The sequence below is a fragment of the Myotis brandtii genome, unplaced genomic scaffold, assembly GCF_000412655.1.
Source record: "Myotis brandtii unplaced genomic scaffold, ASM41265v1 scaffold77, whole genome shotgun sequence".
NCBI lineage: Eukaryota > Metazoa > Chordata > Mammalia > Chiroptera > Vespertilionidae > Myotis > Myotis brandtii.
Genome location: NW_005371082.1, coordinates 4,112 through 30,659, shown reverse-complemented (window position 1 = coordinate 30,659; position 26,548 = coordinate 4,112). Strand labels below are relative to the sequence as shown.

Below are 26,548 nucleotides of genomic sequence, written 5' to 3'. Positions count from 1 at the left end.
GGGGTCCCGCTTGGATGCCTGGCCAGCCTGGGTGAGGGGCTGATGGCTGTTTTCAGGCTGGCTGGTGACTGAAGCTCCCAGCCTCTCCTTTTTTTCTTTTCTTTTTTTATTCTGGGATTTCTTTACCTTCTATAATTGAAACTTTGTTGCTGTCACTGGTCTGAGGCCACGGCCTGCTGAAAGCAGGTATCTGGGGTTTGTTTAGCTTCTATAATTGAAACTTAGTTGCTTTCAGAGCTCAGAGCCGGGCCGCTGCAGGTGGGGAACCTTGGCTTCCTCCATCACTGGAGCAAGCAAGCCTCATGTTCACTTCAGCTGCGTGGCTGCCAGCTGCCATCTTGGTTGGCAGTTAATTTGCATATCGCCCTGATTAGCCAATGGGAAGCGTAGCGAAGGTACGGTCAATTACCCTTTTGTCTTTTATTAGATAGGATAATAGTATGATAAAGTTGCACAATGACAGATGGTTACTAAATATAGTGTGGTGAGCACATCATAAGATTAAAATGGCAACTGTTGTACACCTAAAATTAATAGAATCTTGCACACCAGCTATACTTTAATAAATATGTGCATATCTTTGTGAAGTTAATGAATTCTGTTTTCTTCATTTTAAAAGGAATACAACTGAAAACTCATCTGCTTTAGCAACCAAATTATCTTAATTGTGCTTTTACGATGTGAATTTTGTGTATATGTGCATATATTTGTTTATTTGCATTGCTTTCTGTAAGTCCTCAAAACTTTTTCTCTTTATATAAGTCATTGAAAAATGTTTATATATTCAGATATTTGAAGAAAAGGGTAGATATAACTAGCAAACTAAAACATAACAAAAAGAAAACATTAAATTATTAAATTAAATTATTAAAATATCTGACTCCTCTTCAATGTGTTTATAGAGATGTATACTTCAGAGCATTTTAATCACAGACTCTGGTAAAAATGAGTCTTTTAAAAAAATTCTTGACACTATTATAGATGTCCCCCACTTTCTCCCCTTTACCCACCTCCATTCAACTCCACCGGGGTGCCCCCTCTCTCTGGCCATCACCACACTGTTGTCTGTGTTCATGGGCTATGCATATATGTTCTTTGACTAATGAGTCTTAAGTTGTGCTAAACTGAAATATTTCATCTTCAAGGCTAGAAATGATGGCAAAGAAGAAGAAATCTGCTCTTCTAGAAGCACCATTTTATGATCTGGTTAAAAATGAGTAATTGGCCCTATTGAGTCAATTTTGTTGACAACAGATATTTGAAACAGATTCACCTTTACTAGGGTATTCCAGTTCACAAATGGTTTGCCTGAAATGTACCAGACCTTTACAGGTTGCTTACATGTCTTCTTCCTTTCCTTCCTCTTCCCCTCCTTTCTATCAATTCATGCAGGAAATAAGTATGCAATTTGCAAAGGTCAAAATAGCAAAAATGGGCAACCAGCTAGATCAATGTTTTTCAAACTTTTTCATCTCATGGCCCACATAAACTAATTACTAAACTTCTGCAGCCCACCAACAAATATTTTTTGCTAATCTGACAAAAAAGGTATAATTTTGATTCATTCACAAAGGATGACTATTGTTGTATTGGCTGTTGTCATTATTTTATTTGACAATCAGAGGGAAAAGAGGTCAGTGTCCTGACTAATTAGTGAGGTATTGCATGTTTTAAAAATTATTGTGGCACACCGGTTGAAATTTGCTGAGCTCGACCAAGCTTATCTAGAAATACCAGTGTTTGCCCATGACCTAAACCCAACATAATTAGACCAATAAATTCCATAATTATCTCTAAGTGTTTTCTCATACTCAAGCTAAACTTTTAACATGTGTAACAGATAAAATTTCACATATTGAGATGTATACAAGAAAATGAAACTTTTACTATTGCAAATAGTGATAGACAAAAAAACTTGCCAATTGAAGACAGCAACCATCTAATTTAAAAACTCTGTCAAATAAATATTCAGTCAATTCACATGCAAATTCCTTAACATGGTACTTGTCTCTTCTTCATCACTTCCCTTTTTCTCTCTGACCCACCTGCACTCTAATCTTACTCTCCCGGAGGATGCAGATCCTTTTCTATTCTGTTCTCCCTCTCATAGATCTTTAAACATGTCAATCAAACGGCCTTTTAAACTTTGGAGTTGGGTTGGAGCAATTGAAAAATCTTTCAAGTAATCACATTGTGCCATAAGGTGGAAATTCAGTGTTTTCCAGGCAGAGAAAAATAAGAGATTTTTTTCTGGTACATATATTTCTAGAATTTCTGTATTATGTTTGCCTTAATCACAGAGAGATTCTTATAAATTTTATGAGTATACTGTAAAGCCAGCTGAGGTCATTCTCTATCCTGTGTATTAACTCCATCATTTCATGTATTTTTCCAAAAGAAATCTTTGTATCTGCCCTGTAACTTTCCTAAATTTTTAAAAAAGCAACCAAAATCTGAATGCCTAACTTACATTCTAGTTTTTGAATATGTAGCAGATGCACATGTTGCCCTTAAATTTGTCTATTTTTCCAGAAAAGTTTGTGTTTTAACTAAAAAAATAATTTTACAAAGTTATTCACAAATAGCATTTTCTTCTGGTGTGCAATGCCAGAGTGCTTAACCATGCCGTCTGAAGCCACTGCATAGGGTTAGGGCTCTCTACTGTTTTATCTGTTTTTAGAGGATACTATTTCAATAGACTCTCACTGATAGGAAGTGAATTTCTTTACTACATTTTTAGAGGATACTATTTCAATAGACTCTCACTGATAGTCTTTACTACACATTATCTCTGGATTTTTAAATAATGTACATTTTATTAGCATTCAAGAATGATGTGAAGATACTATATATCTTATTAATCATATTTTCTGTGCTAAGCTGTTCACTGAGGCATTCTTGGGGTGGCTTTTTTAAATACTATTTTTCCTTGGTTTCTTTCTCTCATTTCAGATTAGAATCTCCCACACGAAGTCTAAGCATGGATGCCCCAAAGGGTGTTCATATTAAAGCTCATGCTGGGAAAATCAAGGCCCTTTCTCAAATGGACATCATTTTTCATAGTAATGATGGAATGGTGAGTTCAATTGATCAAGCTCCTACTGCATGTCTTGACAATACTCATGTCCGTAAGGTATCGTATCTTAAATTTGTGGTAGTTTATAAAGAAATGTTACAAAAAGCATAGAGTAGAAAATGTGAAACAAAGGCAATTGTTAATTTAGCATTGAAAGAAGGTCCAAGAAAGTTTAAAATAATTCCATATTGGATCCAGACAGCTTTCTTTGACTGGTATTTGTGCCATCAAGTCTCTTGTTATTTTCAGCTTTGAAAAAATACTACAGACTTTCAGAGTTTACAGAGAATATCAACTTTCCATTTCCTAGTGATTCAATTTCTCTCAATATGGTCACTGGAAGGTACCTGTAAGTGACAACCATTATCTGTTACCGCTTATAGCACTAGGCTTTCTTATGCCAAATTATGTTTAAATGAAAATATGATCTTTAAAAGTCAATTACAATAAGGATAAAATCTGGAACTTCAAGTCCAGAAATAAAACATTACTGATAGAGGCCACAGTTATAGCAAGGCAATGGAGCACATGCTACTCAACCTGGATTGTTCTAGTGCTAGGTCAATTCACGGATTACCTATTTGAATTCAGGAAAGATAACAGGGTTCACTGGGCCCTATGTTCTCATTTGTCAAATAGGGGAAATAATATTTGCTTAACTATGTCATAGGGTTATAAGACACCAATATGGTAATATGGGTGGCAACATTTTGAAATTATGTAATTTAATATTAAGAGGAAGGTGTAGTTGAGGCAACAAATGGAGGCCAGGAGAGGCAGCTCATTAATGTAGACAGGACTCGGCTGACAGCCAGTGAATGGAATTTAAAAGTTCTCTGGCAAAGCTCCTGCAAGTTTTAACTTAAAAAGTTATGATACCATTAACAGATAAATGCAAAAATGGAAATCAAGACATTTGGAATCTTATTACTAATTCATAATGTCACTACATTCTTAAAATGCATTAACTTGAAAAAATTTATATGGACTGTAGTTTTTAAATAACATGACTTTTCCCCCCATGAATTATGTGTCAATTTTAGCAGTCTGACTCATAAAGTTCCTCTCCCTTATTACTGGGGGCCAGTTCAGAGTGAAGCAATGTGTGGCCTCCTACAAAATATTGTCCCACAAAAGCATAAGAAGATGAGCAATGAAGCGGTACATGAACTACCAGTGACTAGAGTTTGCTGGAAAAAAAATAATTAGAAAAAAATTGACCAATTATCCATAAAAAAAGGAGAGAGGAAAAGCAGACAAGCTAAAAATAATCAAACACACATGGGAAAAAGCAAGTACCCACAGAACCCAAAGCACTGGGCAATAACCTATTAAATAGGTTCTGCTTTTTAAAAAAATACCCATTTTATTCCTTTTATTCTAGGAGTCCCAGACCATAAGGGTAAAGCTTTTCCTGTAATGCCACTAATACTGTTTCACCCACTGCTTCACATGGCAGTGGTCAGTGTCCTGGGAGGAAGGACGCTTGCAAACATCAATTTATTAAAAGATTGGAGTTCAAGGATGAGAGCCACATAAAATAAAGGATCTAACTTTGTTGGCAAAAAAGATCATTATGCCTACCCACAACATGCTTTAATTCCTTCTAAGAAGTGAGCAACCTAGAATAGGTACGGTGTGCAGCTCAGTGCGACAATTCTTATTGCCTTCAGTTATCAAAAAACATTTCCAAATCTCAACCAATAGCCATTTGTTTGCATTTCAGTTTAACTGTAATAGGAACATAAAATTCAGTAGCTTTTATTTTATTTTAGTTGGCTTTCATCAGTATCTACTGCTTTTCTGCATCTAATAGAAGGCAGGAGTTTCAAATATGTTTAAAGTTAGGGAAATGGTTGCTAGCTAATAGGATAAATGTAATTGCTTTTCACAGAAAATAAAATCAGGAGAAACGCCAACATTCACAGGTAAAAATTATTTAGACTAATCTATTTCTGTGGCTTGTAATTTATCCTAATAATGACGAGATGATTTAACATAACGTCAAAGTGGATCACAAGATAAATGTGAATCAGCAAAATAATTCTATTTTTACTTTTGTCAGGTAATTCTGAAAGGCATTTTTGTGAGTGTAGCATTATAAATTTTCCTAGTTCAACTGGCACAATGGGTAAAAGTAAAAATGACTTCAAATTGAAGAAGGAATTATTAACACTTTGTCTGAATGTAAAATAGAAATAGGCTATAAAAGATTCAGATAATTATAACAAGTAAAAGCAGGTGCTTATTTCATTTTCTATGGTGAGAAAAACTAATTTGTTTAGAACATTTTGAGAATATGAGTTTTATCTTATCATATTCATTTCTCCTTTACCAATTAATCTCTCATTTTCTCCCAAACAGCTTGTGCTTGATTCTGAAACTGTATGTTTACCCAAGTTGGTCCAGGGGATTTGGGGTCCTGTTGGCAGCTCACAAAGACTCTATGAAATTTGTGTGTGTCCAGATGGGAAGCTTTACCTGACTGTGGCTGGCACAAGTACCACATGCCACGAAAACAGTCACATCTGTTCCTAAACTACCCATATCTTCCATGGAGAATCTGCCTTGTTTCAGTGAACTTTAGAGACTTCAAGCCTTCACTCTTAGAGCAACTTGACACCCTGGAAAACTGAGGTGGTGGTTGGAAGTAGGACAAAAGAAAACTGTGCCAATGAAAGGGTTCAGATGAATGGTGTGTGGGTGGTAGATGCAAAAGCCAAAGAAATAACAAAAGAAAGTTTATTCTACTAGATTGATTTCATCAGAACCTTGTGAATTTTCTTTTCCTTTCTTGTACATGTCAATCTACAATGAAATAGTGAATTGCTGTGTGGAATTAATTTATGATGTTCAATTGTGGCTAACTCCCCCTAAAAGTAGCATTAGTCAATACAAGATGACCTAAAGTTCTATGATGTGTTTTCATTATATCACTCAAACCTGTGAGTTCTCTATTCATTTTAATGCGAAGTATGTCAAGTTTCACAAGAAAATGTTCATATTTTAAATGGACTTTAAGGTTGATCTGATTTTCAATATGTAGTCAAAGGAATAAATATACAAAATTATTCATGCTTTCTTTATAGTCAATGAGCAATAACAATCAACCTACATTTCCCCCCAAACTTCACAGTTTGAGCATCTTACTTTCTTTAATCCTCACAACTCTTTGAGGTAGGTATTATTTTCCCCAAGTTACTGGTGATAAAAAATGGTTCAGGTAGAACAAGTTACAAGGTCATACAATATCTACTGGAAATTAAACTGTGACCCTACTTTTGAACAGCTGTTTTCATGTGGAAAAACTTTTATATGTTGTTTCATTCCATCCAAAATACCAATCTACATAAATGTGTAGATGGGATAATAATCTTTTGACAAATGAAACAACTAAAGTCCAAATGTGTTTTGTCATCCACCAAGATTAAACAGCTAGTAGTTGGTAGGACTCATAACTGTCCATCCTGTGTATTTACCTATACACAATAGATAAAAGACTAGATATAACTTCATAAAATCAGACTCTTGTTTTGTGAAATAATATTTAGTATCAATTGGTTGTAAACCCTGATTAATACATGACTAATTAAAATATTTTCTATTTTTTATTTTTATCAGCACTACAAATTTTATTCTTGACATCTAAAAAAAAGTACAGCAAACTTGCACAGATAGAAGAAAATCCCACCCACCCCCAATCAGACCTGGGAACAACTTTATTTTATTAAACACAATTTGAACATTTTACCAACATCATTCCTGGGCTCTCACCATGCCCTGCTCCCCCTCCAGCTTGGTGTTTAAACTAATTGGACTGCGCAGGTGTTCACTAGTTTTCTCATGGAGGCTATGAACAATTCAGCCCTTCTGCCCAGGAAACTTTCATCCCTCTCTAACCTGGCAGGACCTGCTCAAGTGCAGGAGCCTGTTCCAACCGTTCTAGACTGCATGCTACTCAGGAGCAGCTACTCTACATACCGCTGAGTTTCCATTTTCCTTTTAATACAAAAAGCATAACAGGGGAAAAGAAAGAAAAAGCATAAGATGATTAGTTCAGGCCCCAAATTTCTTGCCTTGAATTTCAAATTCTAAAATGCTCCCCAAAATGAAAATTTCCCAAATATGTCAGTAGCAAAACCTGACCTAAATTTAGATGAGGCTATTTATCTGATCTATGTATTCAAATCAATGTGAATATTCATTGATTTCACTGCAAAAACATCAACTCTGATGAGAATGCTTCATTAAAAACTTCCTAAAACTCAATCCAAGGGTTTGAATCCAAGGGTTTGAATCCAAGGGTTTGATACAAAGGATTGTGAACCTGTAACTTTACTTAAATTTTTTTAATCGAATTTTAGAGAGGAGAGGAAGAGAAATACGGATGTGAGAGCAAAACATCTTTCAGCTGCCTCCTACATGTTCCCTACCAGGGATTGAGCCCACAACTCGGGCATGTTTGCTGACTAGGAATCAAACTGGCAACCTTTTGGTGCACGGGACACCCAACCAACTGAGCCACACATGTTAGAGCTGAACCTGTAATTTTTTAAAAAAGAAAGCCTACATGGACACGGGCAATAGGTTAGTGAAGACATTGAGGGGTGGGTAGGGGCTGGGAGAGGGGGTGAAGAGGGGGTGTAGAATGGCAGATATCTGCAATACTATCAACGATAAAAAAATATTTCTTTTAAAATAAAGTCTAAAAAAAGAATCCCTCAAAAACTCCAACTGGATCAACTCTCATAAAGGCCAGACAAGGTTTCCTGTGTAAGTTTTAATACCCCAAAACAATAAAATACATTCTAAGTGCTGAAACTGAGTTCCAAAGTAGCAAGTACTTCTTTAAAAATGCCCAGAAAGCTGAAGATCCAGAATTTGGGTAGTCCTAGAAGACAGAACTCTCAGCACTTCTCTGACTAACTTTGAAGACTTGAATCTCAGATATAAAGATGAACATTTCCTACCTGTTAGGGCTCAAGTGTGAATTAGCCCCAAACATGAAGCCCTCTCCTGAGACAAGGAAAATATCAATTCAGCCACTACCTACAGAAGAATCATATTTAAAGTATTTCCAAATCCATAAATATATAGGTGGGGCAAAAGTAGGTTTATAGTTGTTTTTATGGAAAATAATACAATTAATAAATAATAATACAGAATAAACTTTCACATATTCACAACTGTAACTTACTTTTGCCCCACCTGTATATACCATATATATCAACTAATCTTATTTCCTAAAATGTAAAATGAACTCTTTAATCAATAAGAACCTAATAAACCTAGTACTTTATGTTCAATCATACAAAAAGAAACCTATTAAAATTCCATTATAAAAATATAGGGCAACTTAATTGTAATATTTCCTATAAACTCATATATACAATACACATATCAAAACTTAATATAAAGAAATAGTTTGATTTTCAATGAACTATTTCTCAGAAAATACCAGTTACAATTATTTCATATGTATATTTGCTTTATTAAAATTATGGCACTTAATATAACAGCAGAAATAATTACAGGGCTTCACATCCAGAAACAATAGAATCATGGAGGTGCATTCCTTATTACCAATAAAAGTAAAAAAGTTTTATTGTTCCATAAGTCTTTAATTGCATAAAATATTATATTTAGCATCATTTATAGCCTGCACATGTATTTAAACTAATTATCATTACCTTTCTTTTACATTCTTCAAAAGAAATATGTTAAGTAAATACCTATGGTAGGACATTCAAACATAATTTAGTTGTCAGTTCAGAATCACTCATGGGAAAAATACAAGCTGATAATTCCTCTTTTATAAACTACTGGATATTGTCACAATACATTTTTTTTTCAATGTTTTCCAAAGTAAAATCCAAAAGGCTCCACCAAGTGCCATGTTGAAAGACAAAAGATTTTTTTTAACTGCAGCACCTTTAGACAACAAAGGATTGCATCCTGCTCAACCACACTATATAAATTATGACACTTGTGGAAAATATGTACAAACTTAAAGCAAATGTTCTATCAGTTGATAAATGTTGTTTTGGTAAGCAGTTCTTGGAAGCAATATAATAACATCTGGTGATAAGAACTGCCACAATTTTGAGTTTTCCATATGCTATCTTCATGAAAGAGGAAACCTGTAAACATTAGGTGTAAAAAACTTTTAGAATAAAGATGCAATGTGCACTCAGTGCACCCTAGAAGTACTATCTGCCTATTCTAAGTCAAGTAATATTCAGGATTAAAATATGGTACCATTTTTTAAATGTACTGAGTATTTAGGACGTAAAATTGCAACAAATTCATAATCAGATCCAGCTGATAAGAAAACAGCACATCCAAGATGATCCATTTAAATAAAGGATAAAATTCCAAGACTTAATTCCCCTTATTTGTTTAAAGCAATGATATTCCAGTGTTTCATTAGCCCCTTCAAAAATACCATGTTAAAAACATAAAATTCGCCCTAAACAGAGACATATTCTTCTCTAACAAACGGCTAAGCTTTGATGATATAAAGTGCAGTTCAAAATGGTGCCATCCTAGCCATTCAAATACATCTAGCAATTTTTCAGTTCACCACCATCTTCAAAATAATTTTCTTTTAGATTCTGTAAAGATCTTCTATTGATATTGATATTCATAAGAACTCCAAAATTCTTCGCAATCTACAATTCCTAAATAAGTGGCAATGAAGTCAGGAAGCACAGCAATTCATATCTGTGTTATAATACATTCAAGATCTAGCTCTACTTTTTTCTTAAATACTTTCACACTTTTTGTTGTATAAAATTTTCAAGTTTTATTATGATACAGGCAGTACATTCCATCACCCTCATAGCAACCTCAGAAGTAAACCTGTCATTTGGAATCTGTGGGAAAGGAAGCAAGTCAGGATATCTTGTTTTTAAACTGTCTACACCGTAAGCTTCCAATGTGTGGACATCATTTGTCAGTCCTTCAAGTTGCTGACTATATTCCTCTATTTTTTGTGCAAGTGCAGTTGGCTTTACATCTTTATCAGACTTCCCCCTCACAGCATAGTCAGCAGCAATCAAAGCTAATTTAGTAGAAAGGTAACATTTAAAGCATACCCATTCATTGGCATTTTTATGAAGGTCATTCCTGGCAGCTGAAAAATTTGCTCTGGCTTGTCTCAACCACCTACGTGCTTCAACTGGATTACCAACTGACTTGAAAGTTGGAGGAACAAAGAACCGTTGAGAGTAAGTCTGTCCAGCTGAGGGTGGGCATTTTTCTTTATTTTGTTGTTGCCTTTCAGATTTATGGCTTGTTGCTTCTTGATTCCATGAAGTATAAAATCTTTGAAACGAGTACTTGTCTGACTGAAATCGGGCTGCTGAGGTTGAAAATGTCCGCCTTGAGGCTCTGTCTGTATTTTGATCTACAAAAGCCTGTTTCTCTAATCTGTTAATTTCATTCTGCAAATGTTTAAAAACTTCATTAGCAATGTCATGATTCTCTGGATTTTTGTCAGGGTGCCATTTCAAATATAACCGTCTAATAATCTTTTTTCTTTCAGATTCTGGAAGCTTCCAAGCTTGCTCCACCACTGTTGTCACTTCTTTTAAAATCTCTGGTAAAGAATTCACCTTAAGCTTTTTGGGAGAATGATGTTTTGAAGATGAGGTCTTATGGCTTTCTTTTCCAGAGAAAAGAGGAGGAATGTTTCGTACACCAGGTGCTAGGAACTCTGTAGGGCTGGTTGGTGTAGAAGGGGCACTGTCTCTGCTTTGAGAGCTTTCCTCAGGCCTTGAAAACTTATACAGATCAAGAGAGCTAACTATTTTATATTCACTATAACCAATATCAATCTGATAGATCTTTCCTAGAAAACTAGAATTGTCAGCATCTTCTCTTTCAACTTCTTGTACAATAATTGCATATGTGTATGTTGGCTGGTATGATCCATAGATATCACCACCTTCAGCATCAACAAGGTACCCAACATATTCTCCTGGGTAGAAAACATTCATTGGATCCATAAGCAAAGTATAATGAATTTCAGCAGGTATTGGAGTGCCCGGCATTGGAAGTTCAAGTTTTGATGGTTCTGAAGAGTCATATTTTACTCCTAAACTGTCAAGTTTCTCACTGATTCTATAAATATCATTGCATCCTAGCATAGCAATTAAATATGAAGTATCAGAAATCAAATTGTCAGTGGCTGATTTAAGCGTCATAGCTAATGCTAATAGGAAATTAATGTCTTTACTGTCTGAATGTTGTATGTAGAGCAGGATGACAGCATTACCAAATCTCTTCAAAAAAGCAAAAGTTTCACTTTTACTGTGGGGAATAGGATTAAAACCTTTAACTCTTAATGTTGTTTGAAGCTTTTCAAAACAGGACACTTTCAATCCTTCTCTTAGAGCTTTGCAAAGTCTTATGGCTTTTTCTTCATTGGCCAGGAAAGCATTATCATTTTCATGCTTCATAATTCTAATTAGTCCTGTAATGAATTGTTCAGAAGACAAGAGTAACTGCAGTCTTCCCTGAAGAGAACACAAGGCTCCAAACTGACAAACTTTGGGGGTCTCCTCATCTAACTGCTCTTCAAGAATACTGCTCAATAAACGAGGTCTGAGTTTTTGAGGAAAAAGCATTATCAACTTAGTATGAAATCCGTGGTCTTTCCCTAAATAGCACTGGCTAAGATCAACCAACATTTGCACACCAATATTCCCCTGGATTCTACTTTTGTAATGTGGCGCATCGTCAAACACTAAGATGCTGGACTTGACCAATCTACCATCCTGGCTTGGAAGGTAGAGTGCAAGGTCGCGAACATTCTCAAGATCACTCCTCACCTTTACTGAATCATTTTGTAGACTCTTGAACAAGCCAGAAACTACTCTTTTAACTGTACGCATTTCATTAGGATCTAATTGTTTTCCTTCAGAACTTTTGAATATGCGGCTCAACACTTCAACATATTGCTTAGTTGAAATAATATCTTCAGTACCTAAATGTTTGAACAACTGATGAAAGGTACCAAGTTCTAAAGGTAGTTTGTACAAATAAGGTTTAAAATCAGATTCATATTCTAGATTTATCACCACCTCTTCAGGCTTCAGAAGTTTCCAACCATCTTCAACCATCACAAAAGCAACCCCCCGCAGCTGAAAACGAAACTCCCTTTTTTCTGTACTGAGAAATTCATATATACTCCTTAAGACCTTTGCTCTCGTTTTAACCATTTCTTCATCCAAAGTTGTAATGTTGCATATGTTTCTGCAGTTATTAATGACCTTATCAAGAGGGGGGTCCAGGTTAACATTAAGCATACTCAAGACTTGTTCAAGCTGTTCTTGAGGACCAAGGTCACTACCTTCTTGTTCTTTGATACTCAAAGGTGTGGCTTTCTCTGGAAGAATAGGGCAGGATGTCCATAACAACTGAAGTACATCACATTGTTTGAATTTTGGATTCACTTGTGCTCCACTGAACTTTATAAGAGGAAGTGTTCCATTTACCTCTTGATACTGAGGATGAAATCTAATGAATTCAGCAGGGGCCCGCTCGGGACATAAGAATGGTATTAAAGACAGTTCTTTCAAAAAATTTCCAGATAACAAGTCTATTCGTTCTTGGAATATATGATGGAGAAGTATATCAACTGTATTTTGCAAAGTTTCTTTAGACCAGTTTTCTGTATTAGCTCTCACTGAGATTTCCTTAGCAAACTGTAATAATTGCTGCTGAGAAAGCATGTATTTTAGTCCAATGTTTCTTAAGAATTCCACCCAGGAGGTCATAAATGCAACTTGATTTTTGGGTTTTATAAGTTGTTCCAATTTTTTAAAGAAGTCCTTAGGAATAAACAAATTTTCTGGAAGCATAACTTCAAAAACCCTCACAGTTCTATCATAGAAATGTTTTGCTTGCTTTAGTCGACTGTTAGCATCATAGATTATCAATAAACTTTCCAGTTTTTCAAAAAGTTGTTCTTTGATCTCTGACAATTCCTCAATATTTGACAATCTATTCTTAAGATAGATCAAATGTTCTAATTTTGCATCATATGAGAGATTTTCAATTCTTGGTAATAGGTGTTTCAAATATACCTCTAAATCGTCTACAGGTACACAACCAAGCACCTCATATAGTTCTTTTAAGTGAATTTTTTCTTCAAGAAATGCAGATGATGATGATTGTGTCCACTTTTCCACTTCAGCTGAAGGAATACTTTTTGTAAGTACATAGCATGTTCCAAATTTTGCAATGCTCATGTAGCGACCACTGATGGATTTGTAGCATGGAAGTGACTTTAAAATTTTTACATCATCTTGGGACATCAGGTGACTCAAATTGCAGTTGAAATACATCAAAAGTGCTTCAAAGTCATTTTCTACTAATTTTTCAGCTCTAAATGTTGAAGTTTGAACCATATAATGTACAGCCCTCAAAATGCTTGTGGGGCTCTCTATGTTTGCTGTGTGACATGACAACAGAGGAACAAATGTACTATCTTTTGAACATATTTTGTTCAAGGCAAGCTGAATACAGCCAGCTTTCATGAGAGCATGAAAGACTTTATCACTTTGGGCATTTGGAAAAACTGCAATGTGCATGAGGCTTAGAGGAAGCAGAACATCCCCTTCAGGAACTACAAGCTGATTGGCTGAAACAGTAAACTTTGTTCCTGGAAGCAATGCCCAGTCTTTTAGGATATCAACAACAATGTCAAATGTTGGTTTTGTTTCTTCTTGTTCTTCTTTCACATTTACAGATTCACTGATAAAATGCCATGCATTCTTAAGCCAGGACTCGCTTGCAAAATTATCTTTCCACTTTGTACAATTTTTGGTCTTATATTCACGAGGCAATACAGAGGATAACAAATCAGCAAAGCTGGAAATGTCAAACACTTTTGCAACTTTACAGTTCAATAAAATATTACCGTATTTCAAATATAATGTATTCATGAACAAATCTTTGCGTGATGGAATCAATTCATGGTATGTTGTTAGAAACTTCGGTCGTTTTGCATCAAAAGTTTGCAAAACACTGTCCAGTGTAATGAGAAGGGGAAGTCCCTCCACTTCCATCTCATTTTCTTCTGCATCCTTAAAACAATAATCAACTAAAAGCTTTAAACTATGAAAAAGTTTTAGGTTAGTCTGTTGGAGTCGGCAAGGCAGCTTCCCAATATGGCAATTAGTATCAGGAGAGGAAAATGTCATTAAAAAAGACCTAACATCAGCAGGAGTTACATAACTAACAGGAATATCTGCATCTACAAGACAGTGGAACAGATTAGCTGTTTCATCACAGTTGTAAACCAAGTTGAAACCAATTTCTAAAAGTAGGTGCTTCAGTCTATAGACATTTTCTGCTACTGTTTTCCGTGTTGTGATATTATAATCTGCATTTTTAAGGTGTTGTAATTCATCCTGCAGTAAATTGTCAAAAAATGGTCTAGTTTTATTTGAAGTAGACATATTAATCCAAGTAATTATAACTGCAGAATGCAAATCAGATCCATCAATATTTGGAGCCCGTACAACAGGTAAAAGACGTTTCATATCTTCATGAATGCAACTATAAAGTGCTTTCACTAGACAATATAAATCTGGTTGTAGATCAAGCCTGTTAACTGGGAAAAATGATAAAAACTTCTTTAAAGTGTCCTTTACAACATGAATAGGCGTGTTCTGTAAAACTGATAATGTTGGATCAGAACCAGGGAAATACCGCTTTTTTAACTGGATTAGTAATTCAACATATGCAGGAGCTATTAATGCTGTCATTAAGCTGTTATTCCAGTCACTTCGAACACCAACTCCATTATCATCACGCCACAGATTTCTTCTGGCTGAATCTAGAGCAAAGTGGCCATTCATATGAAATGGTAATCCCGTCTCTAAAGAGAGGGGCAAAAAACAGAAGGCCCTGTGGGGTTTTTTATAGTTGTGAGTAATGCAGGCAGCTACTCCACCACGAGGGAAGAGGGTAATATCTTGGTTCTTGTGAGCTGATATAACACTCTTAGATACTTTTTCCATACTTGAAAAACCTGATCTATTACAAATTAGCCATGTAGTAAGATTTCCTTCAGAGTCCTCAGTATCCATTGTATAGGTGATCTGTTGAACTGGTATGTCTTTGAGCTGCCTCTTTTTAGTAACACTGTCAATTACAGATGCATGAAATTGTTTCCTTTTCAATCTGTCTCCATCAGTGATTTTGCCCTTTACGGAATACAGCACATTTAGAGCTCCAGTAGTTTTATCTATTTCACAAATAGAAATTTTTTCCATGTGATTAAGAAACATTAAAAGTTCTGCCCCATCTGATCGCAATTTGTCTAAAAGATTCTGGACCATTCTATCTGATGATGGAACTGAAGAAATTTCTGAAATTTTTGCCATTTCTGCATTACGAAGAGGAAATCTAAACATTGTGCAATTATCCAGCTTAAAGTGGGTTCCCAAATAAAGATCCAGAACATCTGAGAACTGTGTCCTAAAATCTGCATCCAAATCTCTAAACATACGTCCAGGACTAATGGATGTGGCTCCTGGTGCGTATCTGGCATGAGGATCAAAAATACACAGGATATCATTGCCAGAAATAAAAGAAGGACAGTCTGTAATATGATACACAGAATTGAATCCTATTCCATACTGTCCAGTTTTATAAGGATTTCCTTCTTTGGTGCCTTTTCCAAGATTCTGAATTCCTCTCACATCATCGTCTGTAAAAGGTTGGTTGTTATACACACAAAGTGCTGGCCCCTGCAATGGGGCCCACTTATCATCAAATATTCTATCTACTGGATGCTGTCTAGGATCAAACACAAAACAGATTTCTGTGGCCTTTGCATCATCAGCATTTTGAAGAAGTTCTTTCAACATCTCCTTTTCTGAAGGATAAGCATTAAGGATACTCTTAATTCTGCTGGTGAGTTTTTCTTTCTGTCCAAATTCTGAGCCAAGTGTTGTAAAACAGATGTTGGATGCATATCTTTCTAAGGCTTTATGCCGTTTTGGTACTGCTCCTAGTTTTACAGCTACTTCCCTGGGTATATCAGCATGACAATATTTTACAGTGGTATCCTTTACTTTTATCCAGGGACAATCATTGTAGCATAAAGATTTAGCAGGAAGAAGTTTAAGATTAGTATCTGGCAATAATATTTTGCCATATTTTTTCTCACAAAATTCTTGTTTCTTTTCTCTAATGACACTCCATATTCCTTCACTAATTATTCGCCGGCAAAGCTGAAAAGTCTCTTCTGTTATTTGCTTTGTTCCCCTTTTTTGATCAATGGATTCCAAAACAAGGGCAAAATCTTCAACAGTAAATGACTGCCTTACACCCACACTTTCAAAAAGTTCACGGAAATTATTTTTATATTTATTAGGCAACTGATAAAGGTAAGGTGCTGCTTCAAAATTCAAATGAAAAGAAACTTTTTCTGAGTCAACATATGCATTCTCAACTAGAATGAAGCTAAAGGTTTTTAACTTTTCAACAATGGATAACTTAGTGATTTCATTTTGCATCATTGCTTCATGAAGATATTTATAGCAAGCATTGGTGATATTCTCCTGGTATAATGTAATTCCATCATTAACTGATTTTGCAACTTCTTTCAATTGGTTTACAACCAGATCAACTGTTGGCTTCCTTAGTAATCCCAAAAACTCCTTAACAGCCAATGGTACTGAACCACAACCTCTGAAGGAATGTGAGTTTTCATTTAGAATTGGCTGCAAAAGACAAACTATATCTTGATGCTCAGCGGTGTAAAGGTCAGTTGCTGCAAACATGGTTTCAGGCTTAAAACTGTTACCTTTCCAGTCCAAAGAAAAACCTGCTGGTTTTGTTAGAAATGGAAGGAAGGGGATTGTTTGATACTTTGCAGCAAAGTCCTTTGCTCTAGGATCCCTTATTTTCAGTTTTTCATCAATAAGACTTAATAGGATACTACTTCTTAGACAAGCAGCAGCATGATCACTTTTATTGATTTCAGTTACTGACTCTGTACGTTCTAGCATGTCATCCCATAAAATATCATCTTTTGCCATACCTAACTGAACTAGCTTAATCAAAATAATAGGATTAAGATAATCCTGAGTAGAACCATAAGGAAATCGTCCATCTTTAGTATCAAATAACTTTGCAACTCGTCCTTCAGGATGAATTAATCTTGATGGTAAAACCAAAGGATGTCCCTCTAAAGAGCAAGGAATACATGGAGTAACACGAAGAATTCCTGAGAATTCATCAATTTTTTCATTTAAAACAAAATTCATTAAAGGATCTCTGAGTTCTGCTTCAATTTCTTGAATATTTGGAAAAAATACTTCTGAAAAAAACTGTTTCTCTGAAAATGTGTTCTCAAGCAGTATCTGTTTGCAGCCAGCTTCTTCAAATCCTAATTTTACTGAAGAAGGAAGTTCAACAGCACAAAGGTTTTTTGACCCAGTCTTCTTGAGGTATTTTAAAAATATCTTGAAGGCTGCTGGACCAACATCTCTTCTTTTAAGTATTGAGTCATCTAGAAATCTCACATTCTTCATGGAAACCCACATAGATCCATCAGAGAAGACTCTGGCCAATTCTTTCCCTTTTCCATGAGCTATATCTTCATAAAATCCTTGACAAATTACAGAAAAATCATCATGAACTAAATCAGGATCAGGCCACACTGCATAGTAAGTATAGTCCATTAACTCCCCACTGGTGGCCAGGTCACGTAGGACACTGAGTGCCTCTAAGTAAGCTTTCACAATAACATGTCTCATGAAGGTGGTATTCCATCGTCCTTTTGTATCTGTCTTCCAGATTTCTTTTCTATTGGAAGTTACAGCAAAGCACCCATTGATGTGAACTGGCAATCCTGTTTTTATTCGTAAAGGCAAATAGCAAAACACCTCTCCAACGTGTGGTTTCACAGCCCACTTCTGGTCCTGGACTTCAGACAACAGAACTCCTACTGCACCACAAGGAACCAGTCCTAGTCTTCTTCCACTTTCATTCAGGGAAAACTTCAGAGCCTCTCCTGTATCCATGCAGGTACATATAAGCCACGTGGTGCACTCTACTGTTTTTTGTGACAACTCATCTGATTGCTTTTTTGATTGGCCAGATTTAGCTATTTCAAAGAGAGCAGCTGGGTCATCATCTGGACCTCTAAAAAGTGGTGAATGTAAATCAGCAATCCTTCTGAACACATGGTGAAATTCTTCAACTGTGATCTGAAGAATGCAAGATGACTTTGGTGCATCAGTAGGAGGCTTTTTATTACTGCCACTGCAAGTTTTCATAAGCTCAGCAGCTTCTTTTAAAACACTTAAGATAGGTGTATTCAATGCTTTGGAAGAGCATATTTTTTTTTTAATTATTACTGTATCTTGTGCTAAGCTGGGATTGCTTTCCTCAATTTTCAAGTACTTCAAATACATTGAGTTTACACTCTGAGTGAAAATGATAAGCCTGTGTCCACACAGACTAAATTCATCCACAAGAGAGTAAATATCTGCTGTATTATAACAGGTATTACTAACTTCACTCACTTTTGCTTCCTGCTGAGTTCTAAAGGACAGTCGGAAAAGAGTTCCACTGTAGCTGTAAGGTGTTTCTACAGTCAAGGGTAACTGACAGCCAAAAACATCTATAAATGGTTTGAACTGATTAGGAAACTTCCTAAGTCTTTTCTGTTGTTTACTCCAATTAATTTTGATCCCAGGATTAGATCTGTCTTTAATGTGTTTACTGATATGGTTTATGTTTGGATCGAACATTATCATGAATTCTCGACTCATAATGATAGGAATGTCAGTAATATGGTACACAGAATTAAATCCAAGACCAAATTTACCAACTTTGTCTACTTCTCCTCTTTTTAAAGATTCCCCTAACCTAGTTATGTTAACAAAATCTGAATCTGAGAATTCAGAATTATTGAATGACCACAAAGCAGGCCCATGACACGCTGCCATCCCTGGGTCCAGAAGATTCTCTCTAATATCCATATTTCTTCTCATATCAATCATGAAACTGCATTCTGTTGCATTTGCATCATCAGCATTTTGAAGTAGTTCTTTAAAAATATCTGACACTGAAGGGTATTCTTCCAAAATATTTTTAATTCTTACAGTAAGTGGTTCTCTTTGTCCAGACTGTTCAAATCCCATGTTTTCAGGATTGATCAATCTTGTACTAAGGCATGGAACTTTCAGCCATTCTGCAGTTTTCATGGGTATGTCCTCATGTACCAAAATGATTGGTTCCACTGAATCTTCCAATAAGTCATTAAGATCATCAACTTTGATGTCACAATAACAGCATTCATGAATTGACTTCATGATTAGTTTAGAAGGGTTTCTGTTATGATGTATAGGAACTGGTGTGTTCGGGCTTACTGGAATCTGATTGCTATATAGCCATCTGATAATATTCAACATAAGATGAAGATTTTGTTTGCTTTCTTGTTCGCTGAGATCTTGATCACTTTTGAGATATACCTTCTGAATAACCATGGATATATGATCTGATGTTAGCTCCTCTATTGAACCACAGACCTTAAACAGTTGGTGGAATTTTGCCATGGTTTTGGGCACATTATGCAAATAAGGCTGAAGATCAAGATCATGGAATGGTTTTATCACAGCTTGGGCGAGGGGACAAAATTTTTTGCCAGTCCAAACCCAGGGAAATTTTAAGGCTCTGAAAGCATCTTTCCCTTCATTTAAATGATCATGCATGAATCCATAAATTTCAAGCAAAATATGTTGGAACTGGTAGTAGTCTTCATCACTAAAAGTTTTCGAAGTATACCACTCAACAACAATTTTAAAGTGTTTCAAGACTGCACTAATGCTAGGTTTTGTGAAGATATCTAGAGCTTTTTCCAAGTTTACATGGATACTTTCAACAAGAGGAAGTGCTGAGCCAACTAGAATTGCATGGGTTGCATCACACATATCTGGTGGTGCACAAAGACTACAGAGATCCCCTTTCCATACTAAAGAACCTGGATAATTTGGAGGTCTTTTCTTGCAAGCTGGAACCCATTTTATTTTCTTCAGTGTCATCATTCCTTCAGATGACTGCAACAATGTATGATTCTTATTTAAAACCAGTAAGAGTGTTTTGGCTTTCTTTGTGAGAACTTCCTGATTTGGACAAGCACTGACCTGTAAGGCTTCAATTTTTTTTGCCACTTGTACAACATCTTTCTCTTTGAGACTGGCTTCGTTTTTTAAACCAATCTGTCTTAAAGAGTGAAGAATATCTGGTGAGGTGAAAACTGAAGGTGGGAAGCAAGTTTCTTCTTCACTATAAAAGAGATCCTTTAGTACTTCTATATCAGGATCAAAGAGTTCACAGGCTGATACCATTCTTTCCTGTGAAATCTGGATGAATTTTAATGGCATTAACCAATCAAGTACATTTGGATTCTCATTTTTAAGAGAGGACAGATTCTCAAGGATCCATAACATAAGGTGTGTTATCTCTACATGTGAATAAAATCCATTTTCAATATCTTTTAAAACAAGCTTTAAGCAGCTAGAGGTCTTTAACGTCTCTATTTTCAACATGTTTGCCAAGCGAATAGTAGCTTCATCATTGCTGTCTATTACTGAAATAGAGAGTCGCAGATCTGGAGGAAGTTTGGCAGTATGGTGCAAGACTTTACAACCTTTCAGTTTTGTATAAGAGGAAATTCCCTGACCAGATGAATTGTTAATTCGTTTAAATATTGCCAATTCCTGAATTATTCTTTTTTCCTTTTCGCTGCTATCAGTTAAAGTGGCTAGGAACTTCCTCAGGGCATCTTTGTGTGTCGGAAGTAATGAAGCTATTTGATTACACAATTTCTGCAATGGCATCTTCTCCATTATCTGCAAAACAGCACTTGGTAATGGTGAATGAATGTAATTTTTAACAAGTGGATGTTTTATGAAGGCATCTAATTTCTTAAGGACAATCCCTCCAAGTTTCTGTACAATGTCAGCTAAAAATTCCGGAAGTTGTGCTTCAGATTCATCATCTAAAATGACTAATGATGGAATCCTGAGTCTAATGAGTTCCACACATGTCTGACCTTCTTCTAGTGTAGTTCTGGGGATAAGTGGCATCTCATCAAATAAAGTCAAATCCTCTGAAAAATGTATATAGAGATTCCTCCAAACCATTTTAAGCCATGAAACAGATGGATGATTTTTGTCTTCATCAAATGGATACCATTGAACGATCAACTCTCTGCCAGGCCAGAATGTATTCATTACTTCTTTGATTAGACGTGCAAATCGTTCTGGATTTAGAAGCTGCAGCTGAGTACATGGTCTTCCTGTAAATCATATACAGACATGTTATAAATATGTAATTCTACTATAACTTATTTAGCTTTCTATTCCTTCAGATTAGACAGTGCTAGACAGTCATTTTGAGAGTTTTAAGTATATTGTAAAAATGCAAAAATTCAGCATAACTGGACTAATTTTTAAATAACAGAAATTCTACCCATAAATCCATATTTATAATAACCTCAGAGATAAATAATTCTTTCTGGAAAGTGCTTATTTTAAATAAATATGTAAAATGTATTTACATGTGTTTTAAAAATTATCCTATAATGTTCTACAAATGGGATCAACGTGGAAAAGAATTTTTTGTGGTTATTTTTCATAAATAAAAGTACCAAAGAAAAGTGGATAAAGTTTAAGTAAGTACCATTTTATTTAGGGGTAGATAAGTAATTTATAAGGAACCACAACATGAATTTCTTTTTTTCATGTCTGCAGGAGCCACATGGCTGCACTAGATAACAAGAAGGGCCTGAAGTAAGAACACAAATGTTGTAATGAAGTAAGACCAACACTCTCTGAAGCAGAGACAGCAAGGAAACTTAGTTTTCTTTCAATCACACGTGTCACTTAAACTTTCTGGGACTTGCATGCTCTCATCTGGAAAAAGGATGAGGACGAGGTTCTAGGTCTCAAGACTTCTATATTTACATGCCCAAGTAAGGAGCATATTCATAACTTTAACCACTGGTCTAGAAATTAACACTTTATTTCTAAGTGTATTTTGTGTTTCAGAGTATTTAAATTACCAGTAGGAACAAAATTTTGAAATAACACTATATACCTATAGGTATGTATTTGCCTAAATAGGGAAATAAGAAATATCTTAAATTCAATCCTATGGAAAACTAACATCATTTTCTCCCTGTGTACATATAATTTCTAGACTCTTGAAAGACTAATTTTGAAAAAAGATATAAAAGAGGGCACAGCTCAAGCGCCTTGAAATTTCTGTATATCAGTATATTTTAACACCCTTATTTCACAGGCTTACACATCAGGAAGATGACTTTACCTTTGTCCAAAAAATTATCTTTCATGTTACAATAGACATTTTAAAATTACTGCCATGGAAGTTTAAGCAAGGGCACAGTTTTACAACTTTTGAAATCTATAAATACCCAAATTCTGAATATTTTCAGTTTCTACATTGTATGATTTAGGGTAAATCAAGTAGTAATATTTGAGAAATAAATTTTATCAGGAATTTGATTAATATAGTCTCCTTGGTTGATAAGTACCATTAAAATATAATTTTTATAATTAATTTTTAACAACAATGTTTTAAACAAATGCTTACTGAATTAACAAAATAGAATATCCAAATCATAAGAAATGTAAAGATATAACACCAAAGATACAAAAACGAGTTAAAAATTAAAGTTCACAACACTCAGAAAACAAAAAAAAAAAATTAAATATTCACTACACTATGTTCTAGGTTAATAATTGCCAAATAATGCATTTTTAAAATAATTCTACCCAAAATCCATGCATGAAATTTGACAATTTATAAAAGACATACCTACCTTCAGAAACATTATATAATATTAACATATAAACAAAATGCCAATAAAAGAACACACCCCACACATAACATGCGATTAACACACCAGTCATGCTGAACTAAAACACATAATAGAAAATAAAGGAGAGAGAAAATGTAGTAAGACACAATTCTAAGTACCTAAGTCAATCCAATCTGAAGTTCTAATTTCTATTTATTTTGTATTTAATCCTTTATAAAGTTTTTAACTCTAAATTATAAATGTTAACCAGAAAAAAGTCTTCATGTCCTGGTTTAGAAAGTCATTGAAATTACAAAGCACCTCTAACAGTATCAGCAAAATAATTCTTAGCTTTCTAATAAATGACTTATGTGTTTGTGGCCTTGCCTTTAAATTTATCAGCATTGTCAAAAGTAGTTAACTATACAGAATTGAAAGTGTTCCTAGAGACAGAAAGCTTTTATCTAAACTATTATATGATTATTTAATTTAGAAAGAACTCTTCTAAGAGTAGTTTCTGCTTTAAACTACTCTTCAGTTCAAAATAATGATATCAATGTACTGAATGAAAGACTGCACTGTTTTTTGTTGTATACATTTATTTATGTGTTTATGCTCAGTACTAACTTTGAGAATGATTTTCAACATGGATGGAACCAGAATACTATAGACTCCTTCAAAATTTACTTAACCAAAAAATCTCAGTCCTTATTACTTTTATGAGCTAGGAGTTTACTACCTGACCAGGCCTTTTCAGAGTTGCAGCCAGCTGACTACTCTGATGACCCAAGGCTGTAAGTACAGCAACAGTTTTTTATACTTTTTTTATACAGAAAGTGTACATAACCAGAGCCCATGGGGAGGTGAGAACGATGTATGCAGCCCATTTCCATGAGATTTTGTTTTCCTCTTTGATTACACCTTAAAAATGATATATTAAATAAGGTTTAATAATACATAATAATAATAGTTGTAAATGTAAGCTACTTTTTAATACAAGTTAGAAACCAAATTTAATCTTTGTATGAATTATCAGTATAACAATAGCTAAGTTTCTAAATTAATTGTTATATAGGTGTAGCCTGCTTCAAAGAATAGATTGATTCCAAAAAACATTTTTTACCAAAAATTTCTGTAAAGCAAATCTTGTACCCTCTAATTTTCCAAGTAAAAAATGAACTAAGAGAAAAATAATTCAGGTTAAGTAAAAAACCTCTTATTTTAAAAAAAGGACAGTCAACAAAGTGGCACACGAGGAATTGTAAGAGTGATCAGCTGATTGTTCCTAATAAAGCTGTCTTAGCCACTGTAATTTTCCTCTGCTATTCTCCCCTTCAGGACACTAAGCCGTAAGGTTCCCTCCCTTCAGCGATCCAGAACTGATGCCCCCTCAACCCTTTTTATTCTCAATATTTATGGGTATCATATAACAGAGGTATGTTCACTCTCGTACTTTCCCACTAAATATCACAGCTTGAAATAAAGATTTCCACATAATTCTTCCATTTGAAACTAATTTTTTTATGAAATTAATGATTCCAAGCCATTTAAATATGGTTTTATTGTGGTATATATAACTACCACCTATGTACCTATATCAGTATAGTTTCCTCTCTCCTTTAATAGTTATTACCACTAGAAAAAAAGTGTTGACATAATTTCATTTTAGGTAAATGAAAAAGTATGATTCAAAGAATCAAATGAACAAAAACATCAGGCTACAAATGAACACAACATTTAGTCAGTTATCATACCTGAATATCCCCAGAGAAGTTGTTGTGCTAGAATATAATTAAATCTTTTCTTAAAAAAAAGAAATGTCACAATTTTCACATGATGACTACAGAAATTATGGTAGTCTGTATCTTAAGATAATACTGTTTTGTATTAACACTGTTTGTCTTAATATATCATTATATAAAACAAAAGCCATAAACATAATTCCAAACATAGCAAATTTTACATTTTAGATTTAAAGCTGTATTTCAATGCAAACTAAATTTAAACTATATAAGGTCAGGAAATCTTAGTTTAGAAAGAAAGCAAAGAAAGGAATATGTACTTTATATGTCCAAATCACATTTCAACAACAGAAATAAAGTCATTTAATAAGCTCCCAATGGGCTTTATGTACAGGCCATAATCACATATATATTCTAGATAAGAATTAAGAAAGGAAAGACATTTGATTTTTAAAAGTCTTGGAGTATCTTTACAAAGTATACAATTAATTCATTAATTCTGACTTTATAATAAATAAAGGGAGGTTTTATATATTTCTACGGCTTGCTTATGGTAACCACCAATAATTAAAAACATCAAAGAATTACTCCATGGACATCTAATCCATCCTCTGCCTAAAGCAAGCCATTTATTTGATCAAGTACATCTCTACAACTTTGTGAGATGTTTGTGTATTTGGGTGCCTCTGGCTAAACTTGGCATCAAATGCAGAGACCACTGGTCTTACCAAAAAAAATTTAAACTCTTCAAATCTTAACATCATTTCAATTACCTTAGAGTGCTAAATATAGAGAAAAGAACAAAACTAACATGATTCCAGACTTTGCCTAATAGTATAACAAAAAGGCATGTAAGTAGATAATTTTTTAAAATATATTTTTATTGATTTCAGAGAGAAAGGGGGGCGAGAAAGAGAGAGAGAGAAGAGAGAGAGAGAGAGAGAGAAACATCGATGAGAGAATTGTGCACCAACTCTATTCACTGCTCGACTGTCTCCTGCACAAGCCCTATTGGGGATCGAGCCTGCAAACTGGGCATGTGCCCTTGACAGAAATCGAACCTGGGACCCTTCAGTCTGCAGGCCGACGCTCTATCTACTAAGCCAAACCAGTTAGGGCAAATTTTTATAAACAAACAGGTACAGAATATGAGTGTTATGAGGAGCTCAGTACTATGTTAACACACATGGTCTATGTGAAAGATGAGCAAGAGGTAGTGAGATGGAGGAATGACAAAGGAAACCATGTGCAACACACCTAAGGGAGAAAAAGAACATGTTGCTTTCCAAATATGAGAAATATCAGGAGAGATAATAAAGGATATAAGGAGATTATTAATAATTATCATATAGCAAACACTGATGTACTCTTTCCATGTTCCAGGTATCTTTGTAACACCCAGAAAATGGACCCAGATGAGCCAGATAAACCAGAGGAGCCTCAGAAGAAATGTTAAGGATTTTGGCCTTTGTTCCAAAGAAAAAGGTAAAGCCTTTGGAAGATTTTCAGATAAGAAATGGAAAGATAATATTTTACAAAGATAATACCAGCAGTACTGTTTTATTAACCAGAGAGGCAAGAAGGGATGTAAGGAGATTGAGATTATTTCTACATTCCAGGTGAGTACGATGGTCTCCGGAATGAGGCTGAAGATGGGGTTGAGAGGCAGAAAGACTTCCTAAAACATAACCCTAAGCCCGGCCTATAAACCAGAAGATCATGGTTTGATTCCCGGTCGGGGCACATGCCCAGGTTGCAGGCACGATCCCAGGTGTGGGGCATGCAGGAGGCAGTCGATCAACGATTCTCGGTCATCATTGATGTTTCTGTCTCTCTCTCTCTCTCCCTTCTTCTCTGAAATCAATAAAATATTTT

The 26,548-nt window shown here is 35.0% G+C and overlaps 2 protein-coding genes across 3 annotated transcripts in view; one reads left to right on the top strand and one right to left on the bottom strand.

Annotated features, from left to right (window-relative positions):
* The window catches only part of SGCG (sarcoglycan, gamma (35kDa dystrophin-associated glycoprotein)), a 152,015-nt gene extending 145,823 nt beyond the window's left edge, over window positions 1–6,192 (top strand). For both annotated transcript variants that reach the window (XM_005883134.2, XM_014530749.1), the window contains exons 7-8: window positions 2,953–3,076; window positions 5,441–6,192. In XM_005883134.2, coding sequence (XP_005883196.1) covers window positions 2,953–3,076; window positions 5,441–5,614 — 298 coding nt within the window. In that variant the 3' untranslated portion in view covers window positions 5,615–6,192. The remainder of the gene's footprint in view (window positions 1–2,952; window positions 3,077–5,440) is intronic.
* A 2,353-nt stretch (window positions 6,193–8,545) lies between these two features.
* On the bottom strand, window positions 8,546–24,733 carry LOC102257786 (sacsin). The gene is made up of 2 exons (XM_005883133.2): window positions 24,686–24,733; window positions 8,546–21,407 (listed from the first exon to the last, which is right to left on the bottom strand). The coding sequence occupies exon 2, from the start codon at window positions 21,340–21,342 to the stop codon at window positions 9,850–9,852; it is 11,493 nt and encodes a 3,830-aa protein (XP_005883195.1). The 5' UTR covers window positions 21,343–21,407; window positions 24,686–24,733; the 3' UTR covers window positions 8,546–9,849.
* Between the last annotated feature and the right edge of the window lie 1,815 nt (window positions 24,734–26,548).